The sequence below is a fragment of the Chiloscyllium plagiosum genome, unplaced genomic scaffold, assembly GCF_037043375.1.
Source record: "Chiloscyllium plagiosum isolate Xiang-an unplaced genomic scaffold, Cpla_swu_hap1 HiC_scaffold_9, whole genome shotgun sequence".
Taxonomy (NCBI): Eukaryota; Metazoa; Chordata; class Chondrichthyes; order Orectolobiformes; family Hemiscylliidae; genus Chiloscyllium; species Chiloscyllium plagiosum.
Window position 1 is genome coordinate 70,201,721 of NW_028270147.1, and position 27,720 is coordinate 70,229,440.

General features: G+C 40.9%; 1 protein-coding gene and 1 long non-coding RNA gene across 4 annotated transcripts in view; one reads left to right on the forward strand and one right to left on the reverse strand.

The window, feature by feature from the left end:
* On the reverse strand, positions 1-25,372 carry LOC148149160 (uncharacterized). The gene is made up of 3 exons (XR_015758173.1): positions 25,199-25,372; positions 24,401-24,467; positions 1-448 (listed from the first exon to the last, which is right to left on the reverse strand). It is a non-coding gene; the product is annotated as an uncharacterized LOC148149160 (long non-coding RNA).
* LOC122554490 (P-selectin-like) overlaps positions 17,233-27,720 on the forward strand; it is a 27,238-nt gene continuing 16,750 nt past the window's right edge. The window contains exons 1-3 of one of the 3 annotated variants that reach the window (XM_087990765.1): positions 17,233-17,535; positions 20,581-20,668; positions 23,438-23,821. In XM_087990765.1, the coding sequence (XP_087846891.1) occupies positions 17,533-17,535; positions 20,581-20,668; positions 23,438-23,821 (475 nt within the window). In that variant the 5' untranslated portion in view covers positions 17,233-17,532. The remainder of the gene's footprint in view (positions 17,536-20,580; positions 20,669-23,437; positions 23,822-27,720) is intronic. The other 2 variants (XM_087990766.1, XM_087990767.1) reach the window with 2 other exon arrangements.

A 27,720-nucleotide genomic window follows, 5' to 3' on the forward strand; every position in this document is an offset into this window, starting at 1 on the left:
TTGACTTGAAAGGCTTGATCCTTTCCAGGCAAAGGCAAATTAACTAAACACTTACATCAGGAAGAATAGGATTTCTTTGTTAAATCCTTGTGCACTGTGATAGAGGCATCAAAAACAATGCCAAGCTATATCTTAAAAAAAAACTTTATTTTTCTCACTACCTCTTTAAATAATCTGTGTCATAATCAACATTACATCCAAAGAACCTAGTACAGACAACTAGGCAGCAACTAGCAACCCTGGTTGATTTTGAGAGATTCCAGCACACAGTCGAAGGTGGTACTTGAGCTGAACTGAGAAAGTGCTGCAGTACAGGAGAGTCGCATGCAAACCCACCATTACGGTAAGGTTCTGTGGGGCCATATAAAAGATCCCACATGGCTCTCTTCGAAGAGAAGCAGGGAAGTTCTCCTGGTGTCTTTCACCAACATTTATTCTTCAACCACATCTAAAAAAAAGATAAAATAAAGAACAATGTTTGCTGAAGATCAGGATCAGAAACAGAAATTGCTGGAGAAATTCAGCAGGTCTGGCAGCATCTATGGGGAGAAAGCAGAGTTAAAGTTTCGAGTCCAGTGACCCTTCTTTAGAACTGGTAGTGTCTGTGAAGAAAATCCAAGATGGAGGACAGGAACAAATTGTGGCTGTAACAGTGCTCCTTTTTTTGAGGTATTGTAGCTGATTTCCTTGAATTCCAGGAGCTGTAATTACTGCCTTATAAATTGTTACATTGTTTTGGAACTTTGGGGACAAAAGAACAAAACAATAGCACTTTAAAAAGGAAGAAGAGAGACAAAGGTAGAGATAACATAGTCAGTGAGAGAGAGAGAGAAAGAAACCTGCACTGCTCTCTGTCACAGCAGTGAATTTGTACAGCTACTACCTTTGCTGTTTGAGTTCATGTCTGCAGGAAGTGTGTTTGGTTGCGAATCCTATCAGATCGCATGGATTGGTTGGAGCTGCAGTTGGAGGCAATGAGGAATTTACAGGAGCTAGGAGGTGTGATGGATGGCAGTTGTAGGAAGGAGAGAAAACCAACAGACACAGTCAGGTAGATGAGTTAGCTCCAGGAAAGGTAGGAGGGGTAGGCAGATAGTGCAGGAGTCTCCTGTGGCTATCCCCATTTCAAACAAGTATGCTGTTTTGGAAAACGTAGGGGGTGATAGACTCTCAGGGGAATGTTGCACGAACAGCCAAGTTTCTGGTATTGAGGCTGGCTGTAATGTAATGAGGGTTATGTCAGTTTCCAATCAATTGTTGTGTTAAGGGACTCTCTAGTTACAGGCACAGACAGACGTTTCTGTGGCTGGCAGCAAAATATCAGAATGGTGTGTTGCTTCTCTGGTGCCAGGATCAAGGATGTCTCAGAGAGGGTGCAGAATGTTCTCAAAGGGAAGAGGGACTAGCAGGAATTTGAAGTACTCATTGGAACAAACAATATAGGAAGGGAAAAGGATCAGATTCCGAAGGGAGAATATAGGAATACAGGAAGTTGGGTTTTAGTTGTTGGGGCGGGGGTGGGGTGGGTGGGTGCGCAGTTACAAGGGAGATGGTGAGGAAAAAGAGATCAATCTGAAACTGGTACAGGTGGGAAAAGGAGCAAGTCAACAGCGGCAGGGACAATGTAGAGAACAAGGTATAACTGATAAATTAAACTGCATTTACTTCAATGGAAGAGGCCAAACAGGGAAGGCAGATGAACTCAGGGCCTGGTTAGGAACATGGGACTGGGATATCATAACAATTATAGAAACGTGGCTCAGGGGTGGGCAGGACTGGCAGCTTAATGTTCCAGGAGAATGTGAGGACTGTAGATACTGAATGTCAGAGTCAAAGAGTGTTGTGCTGGGAAAGCAAAACTGGTCAGGTAGCATCCAAGGAGCAGGAGAGTCGATGTTTCGAGCATAAGCTCTTCATTCCTGATGTGTACCCTAGAACTCTGTGAGAAGCGAGGGAAGTGGTTGCTGGGCCCGTTGCTGAGATATTTGGATTATCGATAGTCACAGGTGAGGGGTGAGAAGACTGGAGGTTGGCTAATGTGGTACCATTATTTAAGAAAGCTGGTAAGGAAAAGCCAGAGAACTATAGACCAGTGAGCCTGACCTCTGTTCTGGAAAGTTGTTGAAGGGAATCGTGAGGAATAAGATTTACAAGTATCAGTCCTCAGCAGAGGCCTCACCTTCATTCCCCTACGCTCTCGGATTAACGAGTTCAACACACGGCGTGACATCGAACAATTCTTCCGCCGCCTTCGCCTGCGCGCCTACTTCTTCAACCAAGATTCTCGCCCACCCTCTGACGACCCCTTCTCCCACCTCCAACACACCCCATCTACCTGGACACCCCGTGCTGGCCTCTTACCTGCCCTCGATCTCTTCATAGCCAACTGCCGCCGCGACATTAACCGCCTCAATATCTCCTCCCCTCTCACCCACTCCAATCTCTCACCCTCGGAACGTGCAGCCCTCCACTTCCTCCGTTCCAACCCCAACCTCATTATCAAACTGGCAGACAAGGGAGGCGCGGTACTAGTTTGGCGCACCGACCTTTACACCACTGAGGACTGATTAGGGACAGTCAACCTGGCTTTGTGAGTGGGGAATCATGTCCCACAAACTTTTTTGAAGAAGTAACAAAGAGGATTGATGAGGGCAGAGCGGTAGACATGATCTATGTGGACTTCAGTAAGGCGTTTGAAAAGGTTCCTATGGGAGACTGGTTAGCAAAGTTAGATCACATGGAATAGAGGGAGAACCAGCTATTTGGATACAGAACTAGCTCAAAGGTAGAAGGCAGAGGGTGGTGGTGAAGGGTTGCTTTTCAGACTGCAGGTCTATGACCAGGGGAGTACCACAAGGATCAGTGCTGGGTCCACTGCTTTTCATCGTTTATATAAATGATTTGGATGTGAACATAGGAGATAATGTTAGTAAGTTTGCAGATGACACCAAAATTGGAGGTGGAGTGGACAGCAAAGAAGATTACCTCAGATTACAACAGCATCTTAATCAGATGGACTAAAGGGCCAAGGAGTGGCAGATGGAGTTTAATTTAGATAAATATGAGGTGCTGCATTTTTGAAAGTCAAATCAGAGCAGGACTTATTCCCCTCACCCCTCACCTTCATTCCCCTACGCTCTCGGATTAACGAGTTCAACACACGGCGTGACATCGAACGTCAGGACTTAATGGTAAGGTCCTGGGGAGTGTTGCTGAACAAAGAGACCTTGGAGTGCAGGTCCATTGTTCCTTGAAAGTGGATTTGCAGGCAGATAGGAAAGTGAAGAAGGCGTTTGGTATATTTTCCTTTATTGGTCAGAGCATTGAGTACAGGAGTTGGGAGCTGTTGTGGCTGTACAAGACATACATTAGGCCATTTTTTGGAATATTGTGCGCAATTCTGGTCTCCCTGCTATAGGAAGGATGTTGTGAAGCTTGAAAGGGTTCACAAAAGATTTACATGGATGTTGCATGGTGTGTGTATGGAATGAGCTGCCAGAGGAAGTGGTGGAGGCTGGTACAATTACAACATTTAAAAGGCATCTGGATGGGTGTATGAATAGGAAGGGTTCAGAGGAATATGGGCCAAGTGCTGGCAAATGGGACTGGATTAATTTAGGATATCTGGTTGGCATGGATAGGTTGCACCGAAAGATCTGTCTCCATGCTGTCCATCTCTATGACTCTATGAATCTAAGTGGTAATTTCCTTTTAATGACGAGGGGGTGGTGTGTTGGAGAAATGAACGGTTAAGTGGAAACAAAGCCCAGAGAGGAAGAGAGGGAGATAAAAAAAACTAGCTGGTAAAAATCCTTCATCAGATAATGATCACTGACCACCAAAAGAGATCACTGCTTAGGAGGACAACTAGATTTGATGGTGGTATCTCTATGATCCCCATCAGCCTGTGGTAAAAATGAAAGGCCAATCTTCTTTACCACAGCATCTTACCTACCCATCTCTAATAAAGACATCTCATTTAAAAAGAAGCCTGTTTGAAATTTGAAGGGTATTCTGTCACAAGTGACTACAGTTTTAGTTCTCAAAAGATTTTACTTCAAATGTAAAAAGTAACCAACATTTTCCACATTTGGGAGTTAATTTAAATTAAATGTTACTAGAAGTTTCAGAATAAGCAGTGTGTGTACAATTTAATTTCTCTTTTTAACTCTATATAACTGACAATTCAATTTAACTCTATGTGAGATATTGTATTATAGGTCTCTTTGCCAACCCACTCACTGGCACTTTACATTTACTGCTTCATAAGTCTTTACTAACCCACTCACAGACATCTATATTTAATAACACCATGTTTCATTTCATTGATTCATAACTCTTTAATCTAACACGGTTTCATTCATTCATTCATTCATTCATAAAACCGCAGATTTGTAGTATATCTTGTATTACAATATGGACTAAAATGAAAACATCCCTTTCAATCAATTACTGTTTCTTTGCACCTTTAACCCTTATCAAGACTTTTTCTACAACAAAAGGAACCTCTAAATAAGTGTCAACATCATAAAAAACACCATCCTTATCAAGTGAAACATTATAATAGTAATCAGCTCTTACCAACTGTCTCTTGGACCAGAATAAATTACAGAACACTAAACAGTTTATGTACTTGTTGAACACCTTTTAACAGGGCCACTATCCTCTTAACTGACAAAACAGTGCTTCTGTGAAATTGCATGAATGAATGAAACTCACACCTGAAACTCACAACCCAGCTCTGCTAATCAGTTTAATATCCTTTATTCTTTTATTAGGTACAGGTATAATTTTTAACTTATTTACAGCATATAGGCCTAGTATTTTTTTTACTAACATTTAATAAATTAAAGCCAAAAGGACCAACATCTCTTAATTATGTAAGCAGACTGGACAGACACTCTTAATCCCATCAGAAGTAACAGTCACTATTAAACAGATGTTTAACCCATCTCCGGTCTCAAACGTTTGTGTACTATAGATAAAACTATGTAACATCATATGAATGGAATTTTAATAAACATAAGGACTGTGTATAAAGAGTTAAAAATCACACAATACCAGGTTATAGATAACAGGTTTATTTGGAAGCACTAGCTTTCAGAGCGCTGCTCCTTCATCAGGTGAATAAAGGAACAGCGCTCCGAAAAGTGATGCTTCTAAATAAACCTGTTGGACTATAACCTGATGTTGAGTGTTTTTTAACTTTGCACATCCCATGGAGGTCCAACACCGGCATCTCCAAATCGAATGTAAAAGAGGCTACTGTAAGAACAATATTTCAGGATTCCATCGCCTCCTTGAATTTGAGCTACTGCTGTTGCTGAATAAAGAGGCTATTGTTGCCACTCACTGATTTCGGTCATTACTTGAATATGATCCCACATCTGTAAAATTGACTATTCAGTTTATCTTTTTCAATTTATTAAATTAGATACGGTAAGTATTTGACTGATTGTAGTTTCGTTTTCTATTCTGCTATCAACTGAAGTGTAAATATGAAGAACAGGTGAGCCATTGAATCTGATCACTCAGGAAGTTATTAGGCGACTTGGAAACAAATCGAGCAAATTGATCTCCTGTGAGAATACATCTTGTACAGTAAGTGACACGGTTTCTTGCTCTTGATTATATTGTTTCTCAGCCAAGTCATTGTTCTACTCTCCTGCCTTGTTTCCTTTCTCTTCTCTCTAACAGACAAGATAGCCAGTTAGTCACATGCCTTCCACAACTCACACTCCCCTGAGAAATGGGCAGAAAGAAGAAAAACAAGGTCTGCAGGAAACAGATGTTTTAAAGAAAGCTGTATCATGAAACCGCAGTATGTTGAAGAAGGTGGATGTCACTCAGTGGCATTCCTTTTCTCTCAGCATTTTAAGAGGAACACCCACTTCATTAGCATTTGACATTTCAAATTCTTTATCACATTACCCAACAAAAGACAAGTATAAATATGTACAGTATAAATATATAGGTAAGTGTAAATAAGAAACAATATGTACAGGTAGTTGAAATTTCCAAAACCTTCTTTGCCCATTCAGAAGCCCACCTCCTTTCACATGTTAAAATTCCTCTCTCTACCACCTGACAGGGTCAGATTTATTCCAAATACTGGACATCAGAAACCAAGACATTTGGTGTAGGACAAGAAATCAGTTTAACCAAAGCAGCCTTTGAAATCTGAAACACATTGAGAGAACAATTGGTGAGGTTAGAACTGTTAGACTGCTTTAATGCACAAGACATGCAATGTTGAACAAGAGTTATGATCAAAGTTATTTAGTTTGATCATCGATTTATAAAATGGTCCAAAGTACAGCACATACCTCACTCACCACATTGGTAGTCATCTTACTTAAACATTCCTTTTAACTATCCTCCAGCATTTATACTGCAGCCCAACCAGTCCACACAGACCCTCTGAAGAGTAACCCATCCAGACCCATTTCCATTTGACTAACGCACCCAACACTATGGGTAATTTAGCATGGCCAATTCACCTGACCTGCATATCTTTGCACTGTGGGAGGAATCCGGAGCACCCGGAGGAATCCCACGCAGACACGGGGAGAATGTGCGAACTCCACACAGTCACCCGAGGCTGGAATCAAACCTGGGACCCTGGTGCTGTGAGGCAGCAGTGCTAACCACTGAGCCACTGTGCCACTCCCTTCGCACACCCCCCGTACCTTCAAGATGAAGCTTCCTGACTTGATTCCTAACTTGCATTATTATATTACTTGTGGCCCCACGTGTAACACGTGCTCCTGCATTCTTCATAGTCATGGGTTTTTCTCAAACTTTTTTTCCTGTTTCAGGTGAATACATATTGTGGTTGGTGATGAATCGGTGAGTGATCCATTTTGTAATGATAGAATGTTTGTCATGAGTTGGAAGAAGACTTGGTTAACTATTACTATTTGTCTGCTCACCATTTTCATATACTTATACACTTAGAAAAACAACTTCCGATGACCTTTTGTCGAACTGCCATTTGAAACGTGTATGGTCTATGCATTTCTCTGGAAAATGAAGCATTAATGGTAACTCTTGATCTCATATTGTAGCTGGAGAAAATGCTCCAAGATTCTTGAAATGTGACATTATAATACAAATACAAATTAGTAGCCTTTATAATAGATATTCATCAGAAATAAGTACTTTTGTAATAATGGCTGCTGTGATGGAGCCTAATCATTTAGATGCTGGCCAACTTCCACAGTACCACAGAAACAATCAGGTACGTGATTTGCTTTTATTCCCTTGTTGCTGCATTTACCCCGATTTTTGGAAGCAAATTCAAAGTAATTTTCACAAGGAAATTGGATAAATAACTGGAAATGGAGAAAAGACTGCATGGCTATGGAGTTAAAAACTAATAGTCCCCTTCAGTGCTGTGAAAGTCTATGAGTTAAAGTTGGCCTATTAGATTAGATTCTCTACAGTGCGGAAATAGGCCCTTCGGCCCAACCAGTCCACACTGACTCTCTGAAGAGTACCCACCCAGACCCATTTCCCTCTGACAAATGCACCTAACACTATGGGCAATTTAGCATGGCCAATTCACCTGACCTGCACATCTTTGGACTGTGGGAGACAACCCACACAGAGAGAATGTGCAAACCTCCACACAGACAGTCTCCCAAGGCTGGAATTGAACCCGGGACCCTGGTGCTGTGAGGCAGTAGTGCTGACCACTGAGCTCCCATGCCACCCGGTTGTAGCCTATGCTATTTGTTGGAAACAGGTTCGTAGAGAATGGAGAGTTTACTTTTCAGGCTTTCATGAGTCACAGAAAACTAGCATGCAGGGACATCAGTTAATAAAGAAAGTTAATGGAATGTTGGCGTTTATAGCTAAGAGAATAGAAAATAAAGGTAAGGGAGTATTGTTGGAACTATACAAGGCATTGGTGAGACCACATCTGGAGTATTGTGCACAGTTCTGGTCCCCTTATTTGAGGAAGGATATGGTGGCATTGGAGACAGTTCAGAGGAGGTTCACTGGATTGATCCCAGAGATGAAAGGTTTATCGTATGAAGAGCGATTGAACAGTTTAGGTCTATACTCTCTGGAATGTAGAAGAAAGCGAGGAGATCAAACTGAGATATTCAAGATGATTAAGCATGTGGATAAAATAGACATGGAGCGGATGCTTCATTTTGTGGGGCATTCTCGAATGAGAAGTCACACTGTTAGGAGAAGGGGTAGCAAATTAAAAACAGAGGTGAAGAGAAACTACTTCTCCCAAAGAGTTGTGATTCTGTGGAATTGGCTGCCCCAAAGTGTAGTGGATTCTGGGACAGTGCACAAACTTAAGGAGGAGTTAGACAGATTTTTAATTGGTAATGGGTTGAAGAGAGAAGGCAGTAAAATAGGGGTGAGGAGCGTATCAGCTATGATTGAATGGCAGAGCAGACTCAATGGGTCCAATGGCCTAATTCTGCTCCAGTATCTTATGAACTTATAATCAGTAGTGTCCTGACCCCTGGACCAGGAAGCCTGGTTTCAAATCCTACTTGTTCCATAGGTGTGTTTTAACATCTTAGTATCGGCCGATTAGAAAATATCTACTTTTCGCTACATCAGGTCTTCTTTCTGTTAAAAATCACAGAACGATAATTCAAACTTTATTGGAGTGTGGTTTCCTAGAGTCACTCTTTCTGTTACTTTAATTGTTTGAAATTTTAAGGAAACATTTCTCAAGTCACTGGAAAATACAAATTGGTGCAATGTAATAACAAACTGCCAATTCACGATGAGCTTTTTTTACCATGGGAGCATAGAGCAATGTTAACCCTTATAATTCTCTCAATGTTAACCTGACACCTTCAGTGGCAGTGTTGACTTTTGCCATTAGGATGATGTTACTCTTGATGATGATGATCCCTCTTTCAATGGCAGGAGGTGAAGAAGCTGCAAATAGAGGAACCTGGTTTAATCCATGTTGGGTTCATGAAACTTGGCCAATTTGGGTGACCAGGTAATCCCTCTGAACATTTTAAGTCAGTGATTTGGTGAAAGCCCCAGGTACTCAATCAGTTAATGGTCTTCTAAGATCAATTACTTATATTTTATGACATAATGTCACCACTTTTCCTTGAGGAAATGGAACAAGAATAAAGATGTCCCCCTCTTGTTTACAGTGAGCATTCCATGGCAAGGTCAGGATGAGGGAACAATGAAGAATGGGCCATCGGTATATATACAGAGCTGAATCTTCCATTTTTGCCTCTGTGTCAATTTTGAGAAGTTTCAACTGTGTGAGATCCAAAACTATTTTCCACATAATGCTCTGCTGTTTGTCTGGCCTCCACGGTGCCACTCCCTCACAATCCTGCAGTAAGCTGAGATAGAGTGCTCACCAGGGCCGAGACTGTCTAATTTCAGGTCATGAGTGCCCTATTGAGATACCAGCCAAGCATCACTTCAACTCTGCAAAGCAGAAATGGTATATCACTGCTCAATTCCAAAGGAAACGGCTGTGAGGCAGAGCTCAAAATCCTGTTTCCCTGACAGGGAACTGGCAGTGCTGGGAGATGGGTTGGTGGAGAGGAGAGCTGTCCTCTTTCTCTAGGCCTGCGAAATGAGATCACTGCACAGAAGTCTGATCTGAAGTAGCCATCCAGGCTTGTACGGTGTCCACAGTTCAGAGGAATATGCAATAGCATCACAGGAGGGACAATGGCCCTTCATGCTCCACAAGAGTTAATATACCAGCCTCTCTCTTCTAGCTGACACTCACTCTGTCTCTGCCACTGCACACACCTCCCAGCAAGGCTCATGATCCACCATGCCCAAGGGTGGATTCAGTACCTTTCCTGAATGACTCTCACCAAGCCCCAGTAGCCCTTCCTGTCCTTTACACTCCTACTCACTCACTCAGGGCATCTCACCCCTTCTCCTATTCCTGTCCCACCACTGGCAATTCAACCAGGCACCTTCATCTCACTCAATCCTCCCCTCCATCTCATTACTATCACAATCAGCCTGAGAGGGCCAAGGCATTGGGTGACATTCATCTCCTCTCCTCATTGGAGAAGGAAGTATTTGAACTTGTGGAAAGGATACATCACTACTATAGGCTACATTTCTCTCCCTGATACAGACCTGAGAGACAGTGGGAAGACAAGGATAAAGAAAACCCTCAGAGGCTGCATAGATGACTCAGGTAAGATTTCATTATAAATAGAATATCACATCTCTAATATAGGTTCACTTTAAATCATCATCTCTCTGATCAGCTGTCAGTTTAGCTGTAAGACTGGTGATTAAGATACAGGAGCTGCCCTTCGTTAGCATCATACCATTCCAAAACTGTCTGAAGGAGTATTACTCTTTCGAGCCCTTACGAGTGAGTGACCATTGACCCCTGACTCTATGCAGCTCCCCAAATGAGTTATCATGCATCCACAGGTTGTGTGACAAAAGATAGCCCTAACCCCAGAGAGCAGAGCTCAGACCCTCTGAGAACCACCAAGTATCCGACTGAACAAGCCCAAGTCCCCTGCACTGATAGTCCTTGACTGTTTGTGCTGGGACTCCCTGACAGTAGTCTGTCTCCCTTGAACTAACTGAGGATTACTCCTTGCAGACTGAGACATGGTCATTTGGTTAAAGCCGATGCATTGTTTTTGCTGCACATGCTTCTGACATATGGAGTTGGTGTTGCATTGATCCAGCACGGTGCCAGACAATGACATAGCGATCCCTGTGGCTTATCCCACTGACAACCAAGACAAGCTGCCTGGCTTTCTATTGGAGGTAGACTGCAAAGGATGTCAGAAGGTCTGCGTGCTTGTTCGTCCTGAAGTAACCCACAGAGCACAAAAAGGCATAGCAAGGCAGAAATGCTGTCAGCAGTCATGTAATTGCAAAGTGAGCTAGCACCAAGAGAGAAAGCTAAGAAGCCGGAGATGCACCCAATTCCAGTGCCGAAAATGGGTGCCTGTCCGAGTAGGCACAGCATTCTGGCAGCAGCATTACAATGAAAGGTGTTGGTGTGTTCCAGAATACAGCATTGTAAACTAAATGGGTTCGAGATACATCAAGGTGAGGCTGGTGTGTATCTGATCAGTGGATGTTGGGGATAAGGCATGTGTGGGAAGACTGTCTCTGTCCCTGAATTATAACCCAAGGTTTTGGGGAGTGCTGTCCAAGTGGAGACCTGGAGGAGCAAGAGGCAATCCACAGCTGCCCATGTTCCCAGGCTGTGAACATACCAGGAATTGTCACCACCTATCTTCTCTCCAGTGAGTGGAAGAATGGGATGCTGCATGGAAATGAGGTGGATTAATTTGTACTAATGGGATAAAAATGCTTGCAAATAATCTTCTGGCTCCTCACTAGATGGATTCTAGTCTCACAATTCAAAACTTAGACAATTAATTGGACTTTTTTTTTCTCAATGTCAGAATTACATTTTTCCAAGTTTGACATATTTCCCCAACTGATTCACCATTGGCCAAATCATTCAGGGGCTGGGAAATTCAGCCTGTTCACTCTGTTTTTCTACAGATGCTGAGAATATCCAGGATTTTCTGATTTCATTTTATCATAGAACTGTAGTTTCATGATGACCAAGAGCCCATTCTCCTAAAATGTTGCTATCCTTGCCTATTGTCCTCACCTATGGGGTCAGGCTTTTGGTCCATGTTCACTACTGTAAGTCATGTTTCATGTAGTGGCTCAGTGGTCAGCACTGCTGCCTCACAGCACCATGGACCTGGGTTCAATTCCAGCCTCAGGCGACTGTGTGGAATTTGTACGTTCTCCCTGTGTCTGCGTGGGTTTGCTCCGGTTTCCTCCCACTGTCCAAAGATGTGCAGGTTCGGTGAATTGGCCATACTAAATTGCCAATAGCATTCAAGGGTGTGTAGGTTAAGTGCATTAATCAGGGTAAATATAGATTAATAGGGTAGGGGAATAGTTCTGGGTGTGATACTCTTTGGAGGATTTGTGTGGGCATGTTGGGACAAATGGCCTGTTTCCACACCGTAGAGATTCTATGATTCATCTGCATTCAGTTCAAATGAAACATCCAAAAAGATAAAAACAACAAAGCACAAAAAGTTTGCAAATCATTTTCAAGGCCTTTTGTTAATGATTCCCACAATGTTTGAGATACAGAAAATTCTGTTATTTTAACCGGAATTCTAAACACCATCATAATATTTTTACTGTAGTCATTCTTTCAGCCCAGAATGGGTGAGGAATCTAAATTGTTAGTGGGTGGTTTTGTGGCCTGTACAGGAGAAGTAGAATACAATATACAGGTTTGTAAAGCCATTACCAGTTGTGTTTACAATACTCAGTGTGAATGAAGGATTTGATGAAAAGAAACCAGAAATATTTCCTCATTATAAGTTCAGCTTTTTAGAATCTGTTTACAACTGCTCTTAAATAGTAAGCACATAGGAATTATTAAAACCTTTCTTTTACTTTTACAGTTTTATTGTTAAAAAAAATTCTGGTATAATCTTCTCTCAGAACCAAGATTGTAAACCACAGCCTCTACAATACTATGATGTACTTTGAAGCAGCTCCATCAGACCAACAATGCCAACGGTTCTGCACAGATAACGGCTGAAAGTGCACTCTCGAAGACATTAAACACAATGCCATTGTCAGAAGGGAAGAAATTGACCTAAGTTCTGCTTCTGATCACTATCTATTGATTTCTGCTTGTCAATATAATCATGTGGACCTTAAATGAGAGCTTGATCAGATTTGATTTTGTTGAACTTCGGGGGGGGGGGGGGGGGGTTAACTACAAGGCAGACTATGAAAGAAGTGAAAAGGAAGGATAAATTAGGAGATATCATTAGAGATGTTGGAATTCATGAAGATACAAAAATAGGATAGGGGCACTTTACTTGAATGCTTGTTGCATTTGTGACAAAGTCGGTGAGTTAACAGCACAAATCATCGCAAATGAATATGATTTAGTAGCCATTACAGAGACATAGTTACAGGATAGTCCCAACTGGAAGTTTAAATATGCAGGGGTATCAGACTATTCGGAAGGAAAGACAGGAAGGTAAGGGAGGTGGTGTAACTCTGATAAACAGCGATGATATCAGGGCGATGCTGAGAGATGATATAGGTTCTGTGGAGAATAAGGTTGGATCCATTTGGGTGGAAATTAGAAATTCTAAGAAGAAAAAATCACTGATAGGCAGAGTCTGTAGGCCACAAAATCATAACATCACATTGGGGCGAGCAATAAACAAAAAAATAACTAATGCCTGTAAAAATGGTACAGCTATTATCATCTGGGATTTTAATCTACATGTCGATTAGTTGAACCAGCCCAGTCAGGGTAGGCTTGAGGAGGAGTTCATTGAGTGTGTTTGCAATAGTTTTCTTGAACAGTATGTAATAGAACTGATGAGGGAGCAAGCTATCCTAGATCTGGTCCTGTGTAATGAGGCAGGAATAATTAATGACCTCATAGTCAGGGATCCTCTTGGAAGGAACCATCACAGTATGGTTGAATTTAGAATATAGATGGAGAGTGTGAAGATAAAATCCAATACAGGATCCTGTGCTTAAACAATGAAGACTACAATAGGATGAGAGAGGACTTGACTAAAGTAGACTGGAAATAAAGACTTTATGGTGGGACAGTTAATGAGCAATGGAGGACTTTCAAAGCAATTTTTCAAATTGTTCAGCAAAAGTATATCCCAGTGAAAAGAAAGGACTGTAAGAAAAGGGGTAATCTCTCAGGGGGGTCTAAGGAAATAAGGAAGACTATCAAATTGAAAGAGAAGGCACCCAAAGTGGCCAAGATCAGCTGGAAACTGAAAGATTGGGAAAGCTTTAAAGGTCAACAGAAAGCCACAAAAGAGGTATAAAGAAAAGTAAGATAGAACATGAGAAAAAACTAGCACAGAATATAAAGACAGATAGCAGAAGTTTCTGTAAGTATGTAAAACAAAAAAGAGTGGCTAAAGTAAACATTGATGCTTTAGAGGATGAGAAGGGGCAGTTAGTTATGGGATATGATGAAATGGCTGAGGCATTGAACAGGTATTTTGTATCGGTCTTCACAGTGGAGGACATTAATAACATGCCAGTAATTGACCAAGAGACGAAGGTAGGGGAGGACCTGGAAACAATCATTATTACGGAAGAGGTAGTGTTGGGCAAGCTAATGGAGCTAAGGGCAGACAAGTCTCCTGGCCGTGATGGAATGCATCCCAGGGTACTGAAACAGATGGTGGGCAAAATAGCAAGTGCACTGGTGGTAATTTTCCAAAATTTGGTGGATCCTCGGGCAGTTCCAGCAGATTGGAAAACAACAAATGTGACATCACTGTTTAAAAAGAGCAGTAGACAAAATATGGGGATTGTAGACCAGTTAGCTTAACCTCTGTCGTGGGGAAGATGCTTGAGTCTATTATCAAGGAAGAAATAGCAGGGCAGCTCAATAGAAATTGACCTTTTGAGCAAACGCAGCATGGGCTCATGAAGGGCAGGTCATGTTTAACTAATCTTTTAGAATTCTATGAAGACATTATGAACACAGTGGACAACGGGGACCCAGTAGATGTGGTATACTTAGATTTCCAAAAGGCCTGCGACAAGGTGCCGCACCAAAGGCTGCAACGTAAGATAAAGATGCAAGACATTATGGGGAAAGTATTAGAATGGATAGAGGATTGGTTAATTAATAGGAAGCCAAGAGTGGGGATAAATGAGTGCTAGTCTAGTTGGCAATCAGTGACTCATGGTGTGCCTCAGCGGTCAGTGTTGAGACTGCAATTATTCACAATGTATATAGATGATTTGGAGTTGGGGACCACGTGCAGTGTGTCAAAGTTTGTAGATGAAACTCAGATGGGTGGCATAGCAAAGTGAGCAGAGGACTTTAAGTGAGTGGCCAAAGGTCTGGCAGATGGAATACGATGTTAATATATGTGAAGTCATCTATTTTGGTAAGAGTAACATTAAAAAAGACTATTAATTGAATGGTAAGAGGTTGCAGCATGCTGCTATGCAGAGGGACCTGGGTGTCCTTGTGCATGAATCACAGAGGTTGGTCTGCAGGTGCAGCAGGTAATTAAGAAGGCAAATGGAATTTTGTCATTCATTGCTAAAGGAATTGAGGTTAAAAGCCAGAGAGGTTATGTTGCAGCTGTATAAAGGTGCTGGTGAGGCCACACCTGGAGTACAGTGTGCAGTTTTGGTCTCCTCACTTGAGAAAGGATCTACCGGCACTAGAGGAGGTGCTGAGGAGATTCACGAGACTGATTCCAGAGTTGAGAGGGTTGGCTTGTGAGGAGAGGCTGAGTAGACTGGGATTATTTTCATTGGAGTCTAGAAGTATGAGGGGGGATCTTATAGAAACATCCAAAATTATGAAGGGAATAGATAAGATCAACACAAAGGGATATTTCCACTAGTAAGTGAAGCTAGGACAAGAGGGTATAGTCTCAAAATTAGGGAGAGCAGATTGAGAAGGAACGCCTTCACCTAGAGGTTTGTGAATCTATGAAATGCCCTGCCCAGTGATGTAGTTGAACAATCAAGGAATTAAGGGATATGGTGAGAGTGCGGGTAATAGGAGCTGAGGCACGAGAAGATCAGCCATTTTCTTATTGAATAGTGGAGCAGGCTCAAAGGGCCGGATGGCCTACTCCTGCTTTTAGTTCTTGTGTTCTTATGTTCTTTTCCCTGACCAAACCTGGTCAACACTTGGACAAAAGTTACATTCTCCAACAGTGAAGATTCCAATCAAAGGAGTGGTGCACAATCAAGGGGCTGCCATCTTTAGGTCGAGCTGTTAAAGTGATGTCCTGTTTGTACCTTCAAATGGAAATAGAGACGCTGATGATTACGGAAAACTAGAACCAAATTGTGGATCTGAATGTCCATTGTCTTGACAGTTCCCATGGCTCCTTTCTATTATTTGAGAGATCATGTGGATTTAGAAATACCCGTTAAGAGATCTAGAATATGAATTTTAGCTATTGCTAAGTGTTAAACTACATTTCTTAAGAACAAGAATGGTCAAAATGCTCTTTTTATATCAGCATAAAAGATCCATTTAAGCTTCTCAGTCTCCCACCATAACTATGGTAATAAATTGGCATAAAACCTAAGAAAACAGTGTTCACTGAGAGTTTGATTGCTCATGAAGTGAAAACCAGTAACTAGAATGTGAATCACTTGATAATGCATCAATGGTATTGTGAAAAGTTATGCTTTAGTAGGATATTCAGTCTGAGGTGGAAGAAACGTGTGACCTATATCTATCAACTGCATTAAAACCAGTCCAAGTATAATAAGGTCCCGTGGGATAAAAGTTAGGCATTTCGGAAAATACTGTATTTCCTCTGGTAATTAGAATGACTTTTACTTCAAATCATACAGTTATACAGCAGAACACAGACGCTTCAGCCCAACTAATCCATGACAACCAAACATCTCAATCGGACCTTGCCCCATTTCCCAGCCTTTGGCCTATATCCCTCTAAACCCATCCAGATGCCTTTTAAATGTTGTAATTGTACCAACCTCCACCATTTCTTCTGATAGCTCGTTTCTTACATGCACTACCCTCTGTGTGAAAAAGTTGGCTCTCCAATTTTTTAATTATTTTTTTCCCATCACCTTAAACCTATGCCCTCTAGCTTTGGACTCCCCATCCTAGGGAAAACGACCTTGGCTACTCACCCTATCCATATGCCCTATCTCCACTGTTCTGCTAAAAATGATAAGTATTTGAAAACCTCCATCATACAATCACTGTGAAGCATTGTCCTAACATTCACAGTAGCTTCTAACAAAGCAATGAATATATATCCTGATCAACCAACAGATTGATTAATATCTATAAGCTATCCTAATCTAATCCTATCTTTACTCAGACAGATCTTGCTGATGTACAGCTTACTGGCTCTGCAATTTATAGAAATGGCCTCTTTGAAAGGATATGTGGTGCAGATCATTCTGCTATAACACTTTCATCAACGCAAATTCACTGTAGCACAATTGACTAATTGAGAACACTGTTTCTAAATACGAACTTTTAAAACATGCATTGGCTATAACACGATTACTGCACCAAAGATTTAAGCGCTGTTTCTAAAGTGTGATTTTTTTTAATAACATGGGGTTGCACAAGGACATAACCAGCGCATTATAGAAGAACTGGCTGTATTTAAGAGGGAGTGTGGGAGGAATGGTGACTGCTTATCTTTCTATTTCATAAAGATGTATCTTTAATGTTGTTCAATGCTTCTGAAAGAGTTTACATGGATATCTCTGTAGGGAGACCACATTTTTATTTTACACTGTTCTTTTTTGACAAGCATTGCAGGAAGCTTGTTGGTCAGCAAATAGAGTGAGGGGAGAAGCACAGGTGTGGCCGGGGCTGAGGCATTTGGTTTGTAGATAGGCACAGTACTGCGCTGAGCAACTGCAGCTGACAGAAGAAAACAAAGTTCTCCCCACTGAACAAAACTTCTCAGTGAAGTAAAACAGGGAGGGTAAAGCCAACCATAAAATAGGAAAATCCCTGAAATGGTAAGTTACATTCATTTTATTCTGTTTTAGTGGAACTTTATTGAAAAGATTATGAAAATATAAAGTAGGAATTAAAATAAATGTGGGAACATAAAGAAATATTTTAAAGAGTTAAAATGTTGAGCAGAAAACATACAGTCTGGGTCAACCAGTCTGTGAACTGTCATAAAGCACATTTCATCTTGAACAGTGAATAAGAAAAAGACTAGAGATTTGAAAACGTTGAATGTAGTTGTAATGTGTTTAAAATGTTTGAATGCACAGCATAATGAATAATATTTTGACAAAGATATTTGCACTAAAGGAGTTCATCAGATCACCTCACAGAACCACTGATTGTTTATGAGCAGTGGTTAATTTTCTTAGAAAAGAGACGAGAAGTATACAAAGTCTGAAGTAAAGAGGCGTATTCAGTTGTGCTAGGATTTTGTGATACAGTTATAATGAAAGCAATCAGTCAGATTTACTTGGAAATAAAAAAAGTGACAAGATACAGGAGTCAACAGCTAAAATAAAAATGTCAACACATTGTTGCTGTGATATTACATTCACGGATTATTCACTGCACTGTAATTGATGTATGAACTAGTATACTATAAGGTGACATATTTAGGATGTACAAAATTGAAATAGTCACCCCCCTAGCTGTCCAAACGTTGGATCATAAGTTGACTGAGAATTGAACAAAGAAGAACAGTAATCAGGGGAGGTTGATTTATTTCAAACTAATGCTTGTCACTCCTGAGACTCCCATCAAAAGGAAAACTTGAATTTATACAGCACCTTTCATGACCTCAGGATGTTCCAAAGTGTTTTACAGCCAGCTAAGTACAGTAATAATTGCATTTCAAAAATTAATGTGAAAAGTTCAGCAGGTTCCACAAACACTAACATAAAAATAACTGGGTAACTTGCTTATGCAAAATCATGGTGGTTCATATTCCATCCAAAAATCATCAGCCTTCAGATCATATTAAGCAAGGTAGAAGTTCAAGTGTTGAGTTAACAAATGAACAGATAAATCATCAAATTGGATAATGCAAAGCAATACATGGTGATACAAAAACACAAAACTTTGCTACATGGCTACTGGAGGGAGGGAATTAGAAAGCAGCAACATTATGATAAACTGGTATAGATCCTTGACTCAACCAAACCTTGAGCACTGTGAAGAGTTTGAATCTCTGTCTAAAGGATGCAAAAAATATTTACAAGTATCATATTAAAACTGAAAATTTATGTTGATAAAGAAAGAAAAGGGAGGACAAAGTGATCACCTGAAGTTTTCAAATCTGTGAAAGAGGTTCATAGGATAGAATGCTTTAACTTATGGGTGAGACTGAAACTAGGGGCAATATTGGATCATTCATAATATATCCAAAAGAGAATTGAGAGAAACATCCTTACAAGAGAGTTGTTAGAAAGTGAAACTCAGACTCCAAGGCATATTTGAGCCAAATAGTATGTGAGGGGGAGATTGGTAAACTCATGAAGGAGAAAGGAACAGGAAAATGTGTTCGTATTGTTGGATGATGAAGGTTGGGTAATCTGTGCGTGAAGCATAAACATTGACAAAGACCTGTTGGGACAAATGATCTATTTCTGTGCTAGAAATGCTTTGCAGTAGTTTTTTTTATAAGAAATTGTATGGAAATACATAAAGCAGAAAGGAAAAGTTATGTAGTTTAGTATATTACTAATTATTTGTGCAGTGATAGGGCAGCTGTTGGAAAGTTGCCCAATTAGACATTAAATTTAAACTTTAACTGTGACATTGGTAATAAATCATTCATAAGGTCTTACATGGAAAGCATGCACAAATGGTTATTGCCCTTACAGAAAAGAGGAAAACCATTCAGAGAAGAATACAAGAATAGTTCCAGGTTTGAATCATTCAGAAAGGGCAAAGAAATAATATCCATAATATTACAGCAAAACTTTAAAGTTTGGATATTGGGCTGTGGTGGACATGTTTCAGTTAGATTCAAGCTTTTAAAAGAAGGTTAAATGATTTGATTTATAAAGTGTTACATTGTACTAAGGATCTGAGTTTTGCTGTAAAAATACCAGCTTCCTATTTATGAATTGAAAGCATTAATGTAGATGAGTCATCGAATCTCTGCACTGTGGAAAGAGGCCATTTGGCTCATCCAGTCTGCACTGTCTCTCCAAAAAGCAAGTCACCCATACTACATATTTAGCCTGACTAATCCACCTAGTCTGCATATCCCTGCACACAATGGGAAATTTAGCATGGCCAATCCACCTAACCTGCACATCATTGGACTGTGGGAGGAAACACACAGACACAGGGAGAACATGCAAATGCCACACAGACAGTCACCTGAGGCTGGGATTGAACCTGGGTTTCTGGTGCTGTGAGGCTGCAGCACTAACCACTGAACCACCGTGCCACCCTGAGTGCACAATGACTTGGCATGAATGGATTAACATCTTTGCTAAAATAATGATCAAAGGAATGACATGCAAAAATATTGACGTTACAATCTTTACATGATTCATGAAATAGCTAAGTACCTTGCAAATAGTAGCTCAGTTGCTGCATTCAAACAGAATTGAGTGAACAAACAGCACAGCCGCAAGGTTTGATATAGGCAAGAGACACTACAAAGAGGGTGTGGTTTGAATCTTTTTTTCTGCAAACATTGGAAAAATACCGAAAGCAAAGTAGAATAAAAATAATAGGGGAGCGTGGGGCATTTGGACTAGTTTTGAATTGCTGTAACAAAAACTCTGTCCAGATACCACACCCTTACATCTTTCTATGCTGAAACCTCCTGTGGTTCTATGAAAAGGAGATGCGAATGGGTGGGGCCATAGTCATGACATGAGTAGTGGCAGAGTCTTTACAGTTACATATATATTAGATTTTTAACATTTCATTAAAAACAATTCCTTGGAGGAACTGATATTAGCTATTCTGTAAGAAATGTCCATATCTAAAGTGTATAGACTCTGTAATTTGATGTGTAGACTGCACATATTATTTACATCAAAAATATAATTTTTGTTTTCTTTCATTAGGGCATTTATGTGGAATTTTGTGCTCAACAAAAACATTATTTGGTTCAGAAGAGGATTGCTCACATTTGGCTTTTAATTCTGCTTCATGGTAAGGCTTTACTCTCCTGTCTTTCTGAAAGGACTTTAATGCCAGTGTAAGAACAATGTTTTAGGAACAAGAAAAGGCTAGTAAACAACAATGAAGTCCTTTTTCAATTGAGCAGCTCTGCTTTTCCTGCTTTCTCAACTCAGCCCATCCTGCAATCACTTCTGTCTTCTTTTTAAAGGATCTAGTTTTTTTTATATAAACAAAATAACTGTGGATGTTATCAATGTGAAATAAAATAGCAAATGTTGGAAAGTCAGGCAGCATCTGTGGTGAGAGAAACCTAAGTATAGATTTTGGTTCAGTGATCATCAGAACTAAAACAAAAGAACTTCCTCTAACTGAACCAAGCAGTGAAGGTAAACACATGGTAGGCTCTTACTCACTCAGCTTCTTTGTCAACTCGGAGACAGTGAGGACTGCAGAAGCTGGAGAGTCGGGGTCAAAAAGTGTGGTCCTGGAAAAGCTCAGCATTTCAGGCAGTATCCGAGGAGCAGGAGAGTCAATGTTTGAGCATAAACCCTTCATCAGGAATGTCAGGGCTTATACCCGAAACATCAATTTTCGTGCTTCTTGAATGCTGCCTGACCTGCTGTGCTTTTCCAGCACCACACTTTTTGACTGTGTCCAGCTTGACTCACATTTTGCTTCTTTCTCGTAGCAGATGTGTGATACACCTTTAAAAGGTGTGCGCATGATGGTATAATGCTCTCAGTCTCCATTGTATCGAGCTCTGATCATGCAGCATGTCATGCTGAAGGAAACATACTGCAGTATCTCCAAATTGTAGCGTTTGAGCCTGGGCGTGCAACTGCTTGTGATTGTAATGTACATATGCAGATACCCGGTGCTGCGATAGAAGTTTGTTTCATTCTTCATTGTCATGTAATCCACATCTCATCCTTATATTATGGGAGCTAACATAGGAATCACAATGTGAAAGTGGAAGATAATCAATACATATCACTACACCATGATCATGTCTTGCCTCATCCATTCCAATTTCCTGACTCTGATATATCTCCCACCTTTCTCCTCTACTTGACTTCTCTGCTCAATGATCTGACCTTTAGGGCTGGATTTGATGATGCTGGCAAGAATCTCATCCCTGACTGTCCAGCCACAGGAGTCTCAGATATTCTGTTTTAGTGAAAGCCAATCGCATTAAGTGCCACTCAACCATTTATGCTGGACAGCAGTGGGACTGGGCCTTCTCTGAAATCCAAGACCCTGGAGGCAGTAGTCTGCCCACTGGTCAATCAGAGGCTGACAATTGCATTGAACAGGGTAAAAACAATAACTGCAGATGCTGGAAACCAGATACTGGATCAGTGGTGCTGGAAGAGCACAGCAATTCAGGCAGCATCCAATGAGCAGCGAAATCGACGTTTCGGGCAAAAGCCCTTCATCAGGAATAATTGCATTGAACAGCAGCACCACTGATGATACAGTGGCTATTTCTGGTACTACACCCACCTGAGCCACAGTGCAAAGCTGAAAGATGTTGAGAGGAGAATTGTGAGATGGAGATCGTAGGGAAGGGAGCTTAAGGCAGGAATGGGGGTCAGCAGCAAGAGCTGGGTGTTTGTCCAAGCTACTACCTTCTCCTCTCTCCCCATTACTGGGTCACATGATCAGAGACTGAATGTCTTTGAAAGAAAGGCCCTGTCTGGGAGGGCCCACACAAATTTGCTAATTCATGCTCCCCATATGTGATCTAACTACCCACTGCTAGTTTAATAAATGGGATGAGGCCTTGAATATTAATTGCCCACAGATGCACCTCAGTTGACGGCGGAATACTAAGGCCATCCACAGGCCATGGATCTAATCGAGAGAAGGCAGAGAGGAATGATTAAATATCCTCCCCGCAACCAAACTCAGCACAAGGCAAAGCAGTAGATTTTGCGCAAAGAGGTTACAGTAACTTTGTCTTTCTGTCTTCTTCAAATTACAAGAATTGCCCAGATATTCACTGTGTCAATGTTCTTTTTGCTTGACTTGTTCAGACAAGATAAGCTCTACACACAAAGAATGGAAAGGGCAGAGAAGATATACATGTCTGGCTAAATTCGGGAGGACAGACTCGAAATGTTAACTCTCTCCATAGCTTCTGTCAGACCTGCTGAATTTCTCCATCAATTTCTGCTTTTGTTTCAGATCTCCAACATCCGCAGTTCTTTGTTTTATTTTGGCGAGAGAGAGAGACAAGGTTGTCAGAGAGACTATGGTTTCAGTTAACATGGTCATGAGCTGGACAGAATATTAACCCCCTCTCAGCCAATCAGCTATGTTCTGTTTTAAAGTGAGAGTTCTCATCACCATGTCTGGATATCGGGTCTGAAATTAACAGGTTCTGAAGAAGGGTCACAGGACTCAAAGTGTTAACTCTGTCTCAATCTCCACTGGTGCTGACAGACCTGCTGAGTTTCTCCAGCAATTTTTGTTTCTACTTGCTTGAAATTAGCCTGTGTTATAGTTAATCTGACATTACAGTGAACAACCAAAATTGTAAATGGGAATCAAAAATGAAAATAGACCATGTTCGAAGTAAGATTTACAAGTCTCCACAGAGAGGAAAGCTAGCTCACACCTTTATATCAGAATTGGAAGACAAGAGATTGTCTAACAATTTTCTTTCAGATTTATTTCTAAAGGAGGTGCTTGCAATCAAAATATTAAGCAGCTTTTTCACTTTCTGGCTGCTGGTGAATCTCTGGTGTATTTCTAATACTTTCTGTTATATTACAAGAGAATCTGTTGCCTTCCCAGAACTAACAGCTTGGGAAGGAGTTCAGAGTTGGAACTACAGCTATTCAACAACAGATATGACATGGCCTGATGCCAGAAACTATTGCCAAAGTTTCTTCACTGACCTCGTTGCAATTCAGAACCGTGAAGAAATTAACCATCTGAATACGGTGATACCGAGGAACCCAACGTATTACTGGATTGGAATAAGAAAGATTAATAATGTTTGGACCTGGGTTGGAACTAACAAAACACTGGATGAAGAGGCAAAAAACTGGGCTGCAGGTGAACCAACTCCTGGTGCTGAAGATTGTGTTGAAATTTATATAAAGAGAGCAACAGATGCAGGAAGGTGGAATAATGATCCCTGTCTGGAAAGATCAAAACGAGCATTATGCTATTTAGGTAAGATAATTTTGTCAACTTCTGGGTAGAATGTATTTTGGGGTAAGTGGCCCAGGTGAGTGAAAGAAAACAAGAAGTAATTTTAAAGTTTGGTATTTAAAATGATGCTAATTTATGAATTTGGATGATGAAGGAGTCTTGTAGTTGCTGCAATTCACCTTGTAGAAGGTATACACTCCTAACACTGTGTGTCAACGGTGAAGGGAGTGAATATTGAAGGCAGGAATTGAACTGCAAAATTAAGTTAGCTGCTTTGTCCTGGATGGTGTCAAGTTTCCTGAGTGTTGTTGGAGCTGCTCCCATCCAGGCAAGTGGGGAGTATTCTATCACACTCCTGACTTGTGCCTTGTACATTGTGGATAGGATTTCAGGAGTTGGGGGGGTGAATTAATTGCTGCAGAATTCCTAGATTCTGATCTGCTCTTTTAGCCACAGTATATAAATGGCTGGTCCAGTTCAGTTTATGGTCAATGGTAAACACCAAGACTTTGATAATGGGGTTTCAATTGCAAAGAGATATAGTTAGTTTGTAACATGTTGGAGTTGGCCATTGCCTGGTACTAAGTTGTGCATACTTACTTAATTCTTAACAGCACAAGCCTGGATGTTGTCCACATTTTGCTGCATATGGACATGACTTCAGGATCTGATGAATAACGAATATTGCTAAGTATTATGCAGTCATTAGTAAACAACCGCACTTTGGAGCTTAAAATTGGTAAAAGATCATTGATGAAGCAGCTAAAGATGTTTGAGCCCAGGAGACTATACTTAGGAACTCCCGTAGGGATGACCTGGTATTGATAGAATTGATCGGAACAATAACAATCCCTCTCTGTTTGACATGATACCATGTGATTTGATGGGGTCTGGAGTCAATGTCATCGCTGCAACCCCACCCACACCCATGCTGCCTCCAGGTCCATGCGTATCTCCCATACACCTTCCATGTCCAATAATATTTTCATAAACTACTTGCCATACCCCTAAAATGTCCACTCATATTTCCAATGTTATTTCCATACTCCATTATATCCATTCGCCCAGTAACCATGCAGGAAATTTTCAAAGTATTTGTAAAGGTTTTTTAAAAAATTAATCACTCATTTATACTCTGCTTGCAAACATTGTTCATCTTAAGAGCTTATAAAACTGTCAATAAAACATAAAAGCATTCAAGCCCCTTTTGAATAAACACTATCTTTCTTTGGTGTTCGTCAAAATAAATAAACTCATAAAGACCGAACTGAAAGATCTCTGAGAACTGTTAAACTAATACCAGTCACCATGTGCAGTTATGCAAACAAACAGATGGCCATTATTGTAGAAGGCAGAAAAGCATGACTAATAGTTAAGGTATTCGAATACTGTACTCACAATTTCAGTCAATTTGATGATCCCTAACCTTTCAAGAAGAGAGTGCTGTGATCTGTCACTGCATTAGAAACATGCTTAACATATCACAGACCATTGCATTATAACTTCTGAAGTTTGAAATTTCTGTTAAATGGTTCTCAACCCCACCACAGGCTCCCACCACACAGCCATGACCTGTCAAAGTGCAGCTAGAAGCATCAACCCAGCTGTTCCAACAATGACCTTTTTCCCAGTTTAAGCTCTGAAGTGCGGTTGTTCACTAATGACTGCATAGTACTTAGCAATACTTGTTATTCATCAGATACTGAGTTACTGAATTCCACTACTGCAAAGCATGAGGTTCAGTCACTTATCCGTGGTGGAAGAATTAGGACTAATGTCTGCTTATGCACCTGTTCCAGCTTCTGATTATCTGAGTCCCTTAGCTATAGGAGGCTCATGACCAGACATAAAAAGAATAACTTGGAATTTACAAGTAAAAAATAAATAAATTCACACAATAAAATCTCAGACAATGGAATATCTTACTCTCGTTCAATATTTTGAGATATCCAATGTCCTTGGTGCAATTGATGCTGTATGTCGAAACTCAGAACTCTCAGATTAGCCACTCTCTCCCTCATAAGAAAACTATTTGCTATTCTGAGATAGCCTCTCTGTTTACTGTCGTGTCTGAGAATGGGGTTACGTGGCATGAATGCTAGCTATCCTTCGACACAGTGTTCTCTGACCTGAGCATGGTCCTTGTCAGACTTCCCTGATTTAGTTCAGTTGTTGAGCAGTTGTTGGTTGAGTCATGGTTGTTAATAATGTAAACCTTTTCACTTTTTCAATGAAAATATCATCTTGCTGTACAGACCTTGCCACAGGGATGTGTGACAAAGCCTCTACAGTTTTTCAGAAACATACACTATCTTTGTATTAAATTTCATCATCTTCAGTCTGAATCATTGTATTCATAGAGATATTTTGTTACCTCCTCAGATTTGAAGTCATGAAAGTTTGTGATTTGTCTCTCTCTCTTGAAGTGAAAGCCAACAACATGATCCGCAAAATGTTTTTTATGTCACAAAAATTGCTTCCTCTTTCACAACTTGCTTCTGTTCAGCTTCCGTCAGTGAATGGGATACATGTGAAACTTGAAAGGGTTCAGAAAAGATTTACAAGGATGTTGCCAGGGTTGGAGGATTTGAGCTTCAGGGAGAGGTTGAATAGTTTGGGGCTGTTTTCCCTGGAGCTTCAGAGGCTGAGGGGTGACCTTATAGAGGTTTACAAAATTATGAGGGGTAAATAGACAAAGTTCTTTTCCCTGGGGTCGGGGAGTCCAGAACTAGAGGGCATAGGTTTAGTGTGAGAGGGGAAAGATATAAAAGAGGCCTACGGGGCAACTTTTTCACACAGAGGGTGCACGTGTTCCAAAGTTCCAAAACAAAGCAACAGCCTATAAAACAGTAATTGCTGCTCCTGGAATTTGAGGAAATCACCTCCAACACCTAAAATGCCTCAAAAAAGGAGCAGCTGTTATAGCCAGAAATTCTTCCCGTCCTCTATGCTCTGACACTTCGCTATGTTTTATGGCACTGGGCAGGATAAATTGAGGACCTTAACTGCCAATTAATCAGGCAGTTAAGGGCCTCAGTTAGTCTAAGGGTGTGTGGTCTTGTGGGGACTTACCCAACTCAAATTATGGGTTACTTTCATGCTAAACAGTATAAACAGCAAGTGATAGACAGGATTAAACAAGTCCACACCAATGAATCGGATCTAAGCTCTGCAGTCCTGCTACATCCAGTCAGAAATTAAACAACTTACTAGAGGAGAGGCTCCACAAATATCCCCACCCTCAATGATGGAACAGCCGAATACATCAGTGTAAAAGATGAGGTTGAAGCCTTTGCAGCAATCTTCAGCCAGAAGTACTGAGTGGATGATCAATCTAGGCCTCCTGCAGTGGTTCAGATACCAATCTTCAGCCAATTCGATTCAATTTACATGATATCAAGAAATGGTTAGAGACATTGGTCCTGCAAAGTCTATAGACCCTGATAACATTCTGTCAATAGTACTGAAGACGTGTGCTCCAGAACTTGCTGCTCCCTGCGCCAAGCAGTTGCAGTACACTTACAACACTGGCATCTACCTGGCAATATGGACAATTGCCCAAATAGGTCCTATATGTAAAAAGCAGGACAAATCCAACGCAGCCAATTATTGTCCCATCAGTCTACCCTCAATCATCAACAAAGTGTTGGAAGATGTCATCAAGAGTGCTGTCAAACAGCACCTACTGAGTAATAATCTGCTCAGTGACTCTTGGTTAGGGTTCCGCCAGGGCCACTCAGCTCCTGACCTCATTACAGCCTTGGTTCAAACATAGACAAAAGAGCTGAATTCCAGAGGTGAGGTGAGAGTGACAGCCTTTGACAGCAAGGCCACATTTAACTAAATGTGGCATCAAGGAGTCCTAGTAAAACTCTAATCAGTGGGTATTAGGGAGCAAATGCTCCATAGGTTAGAGTCAT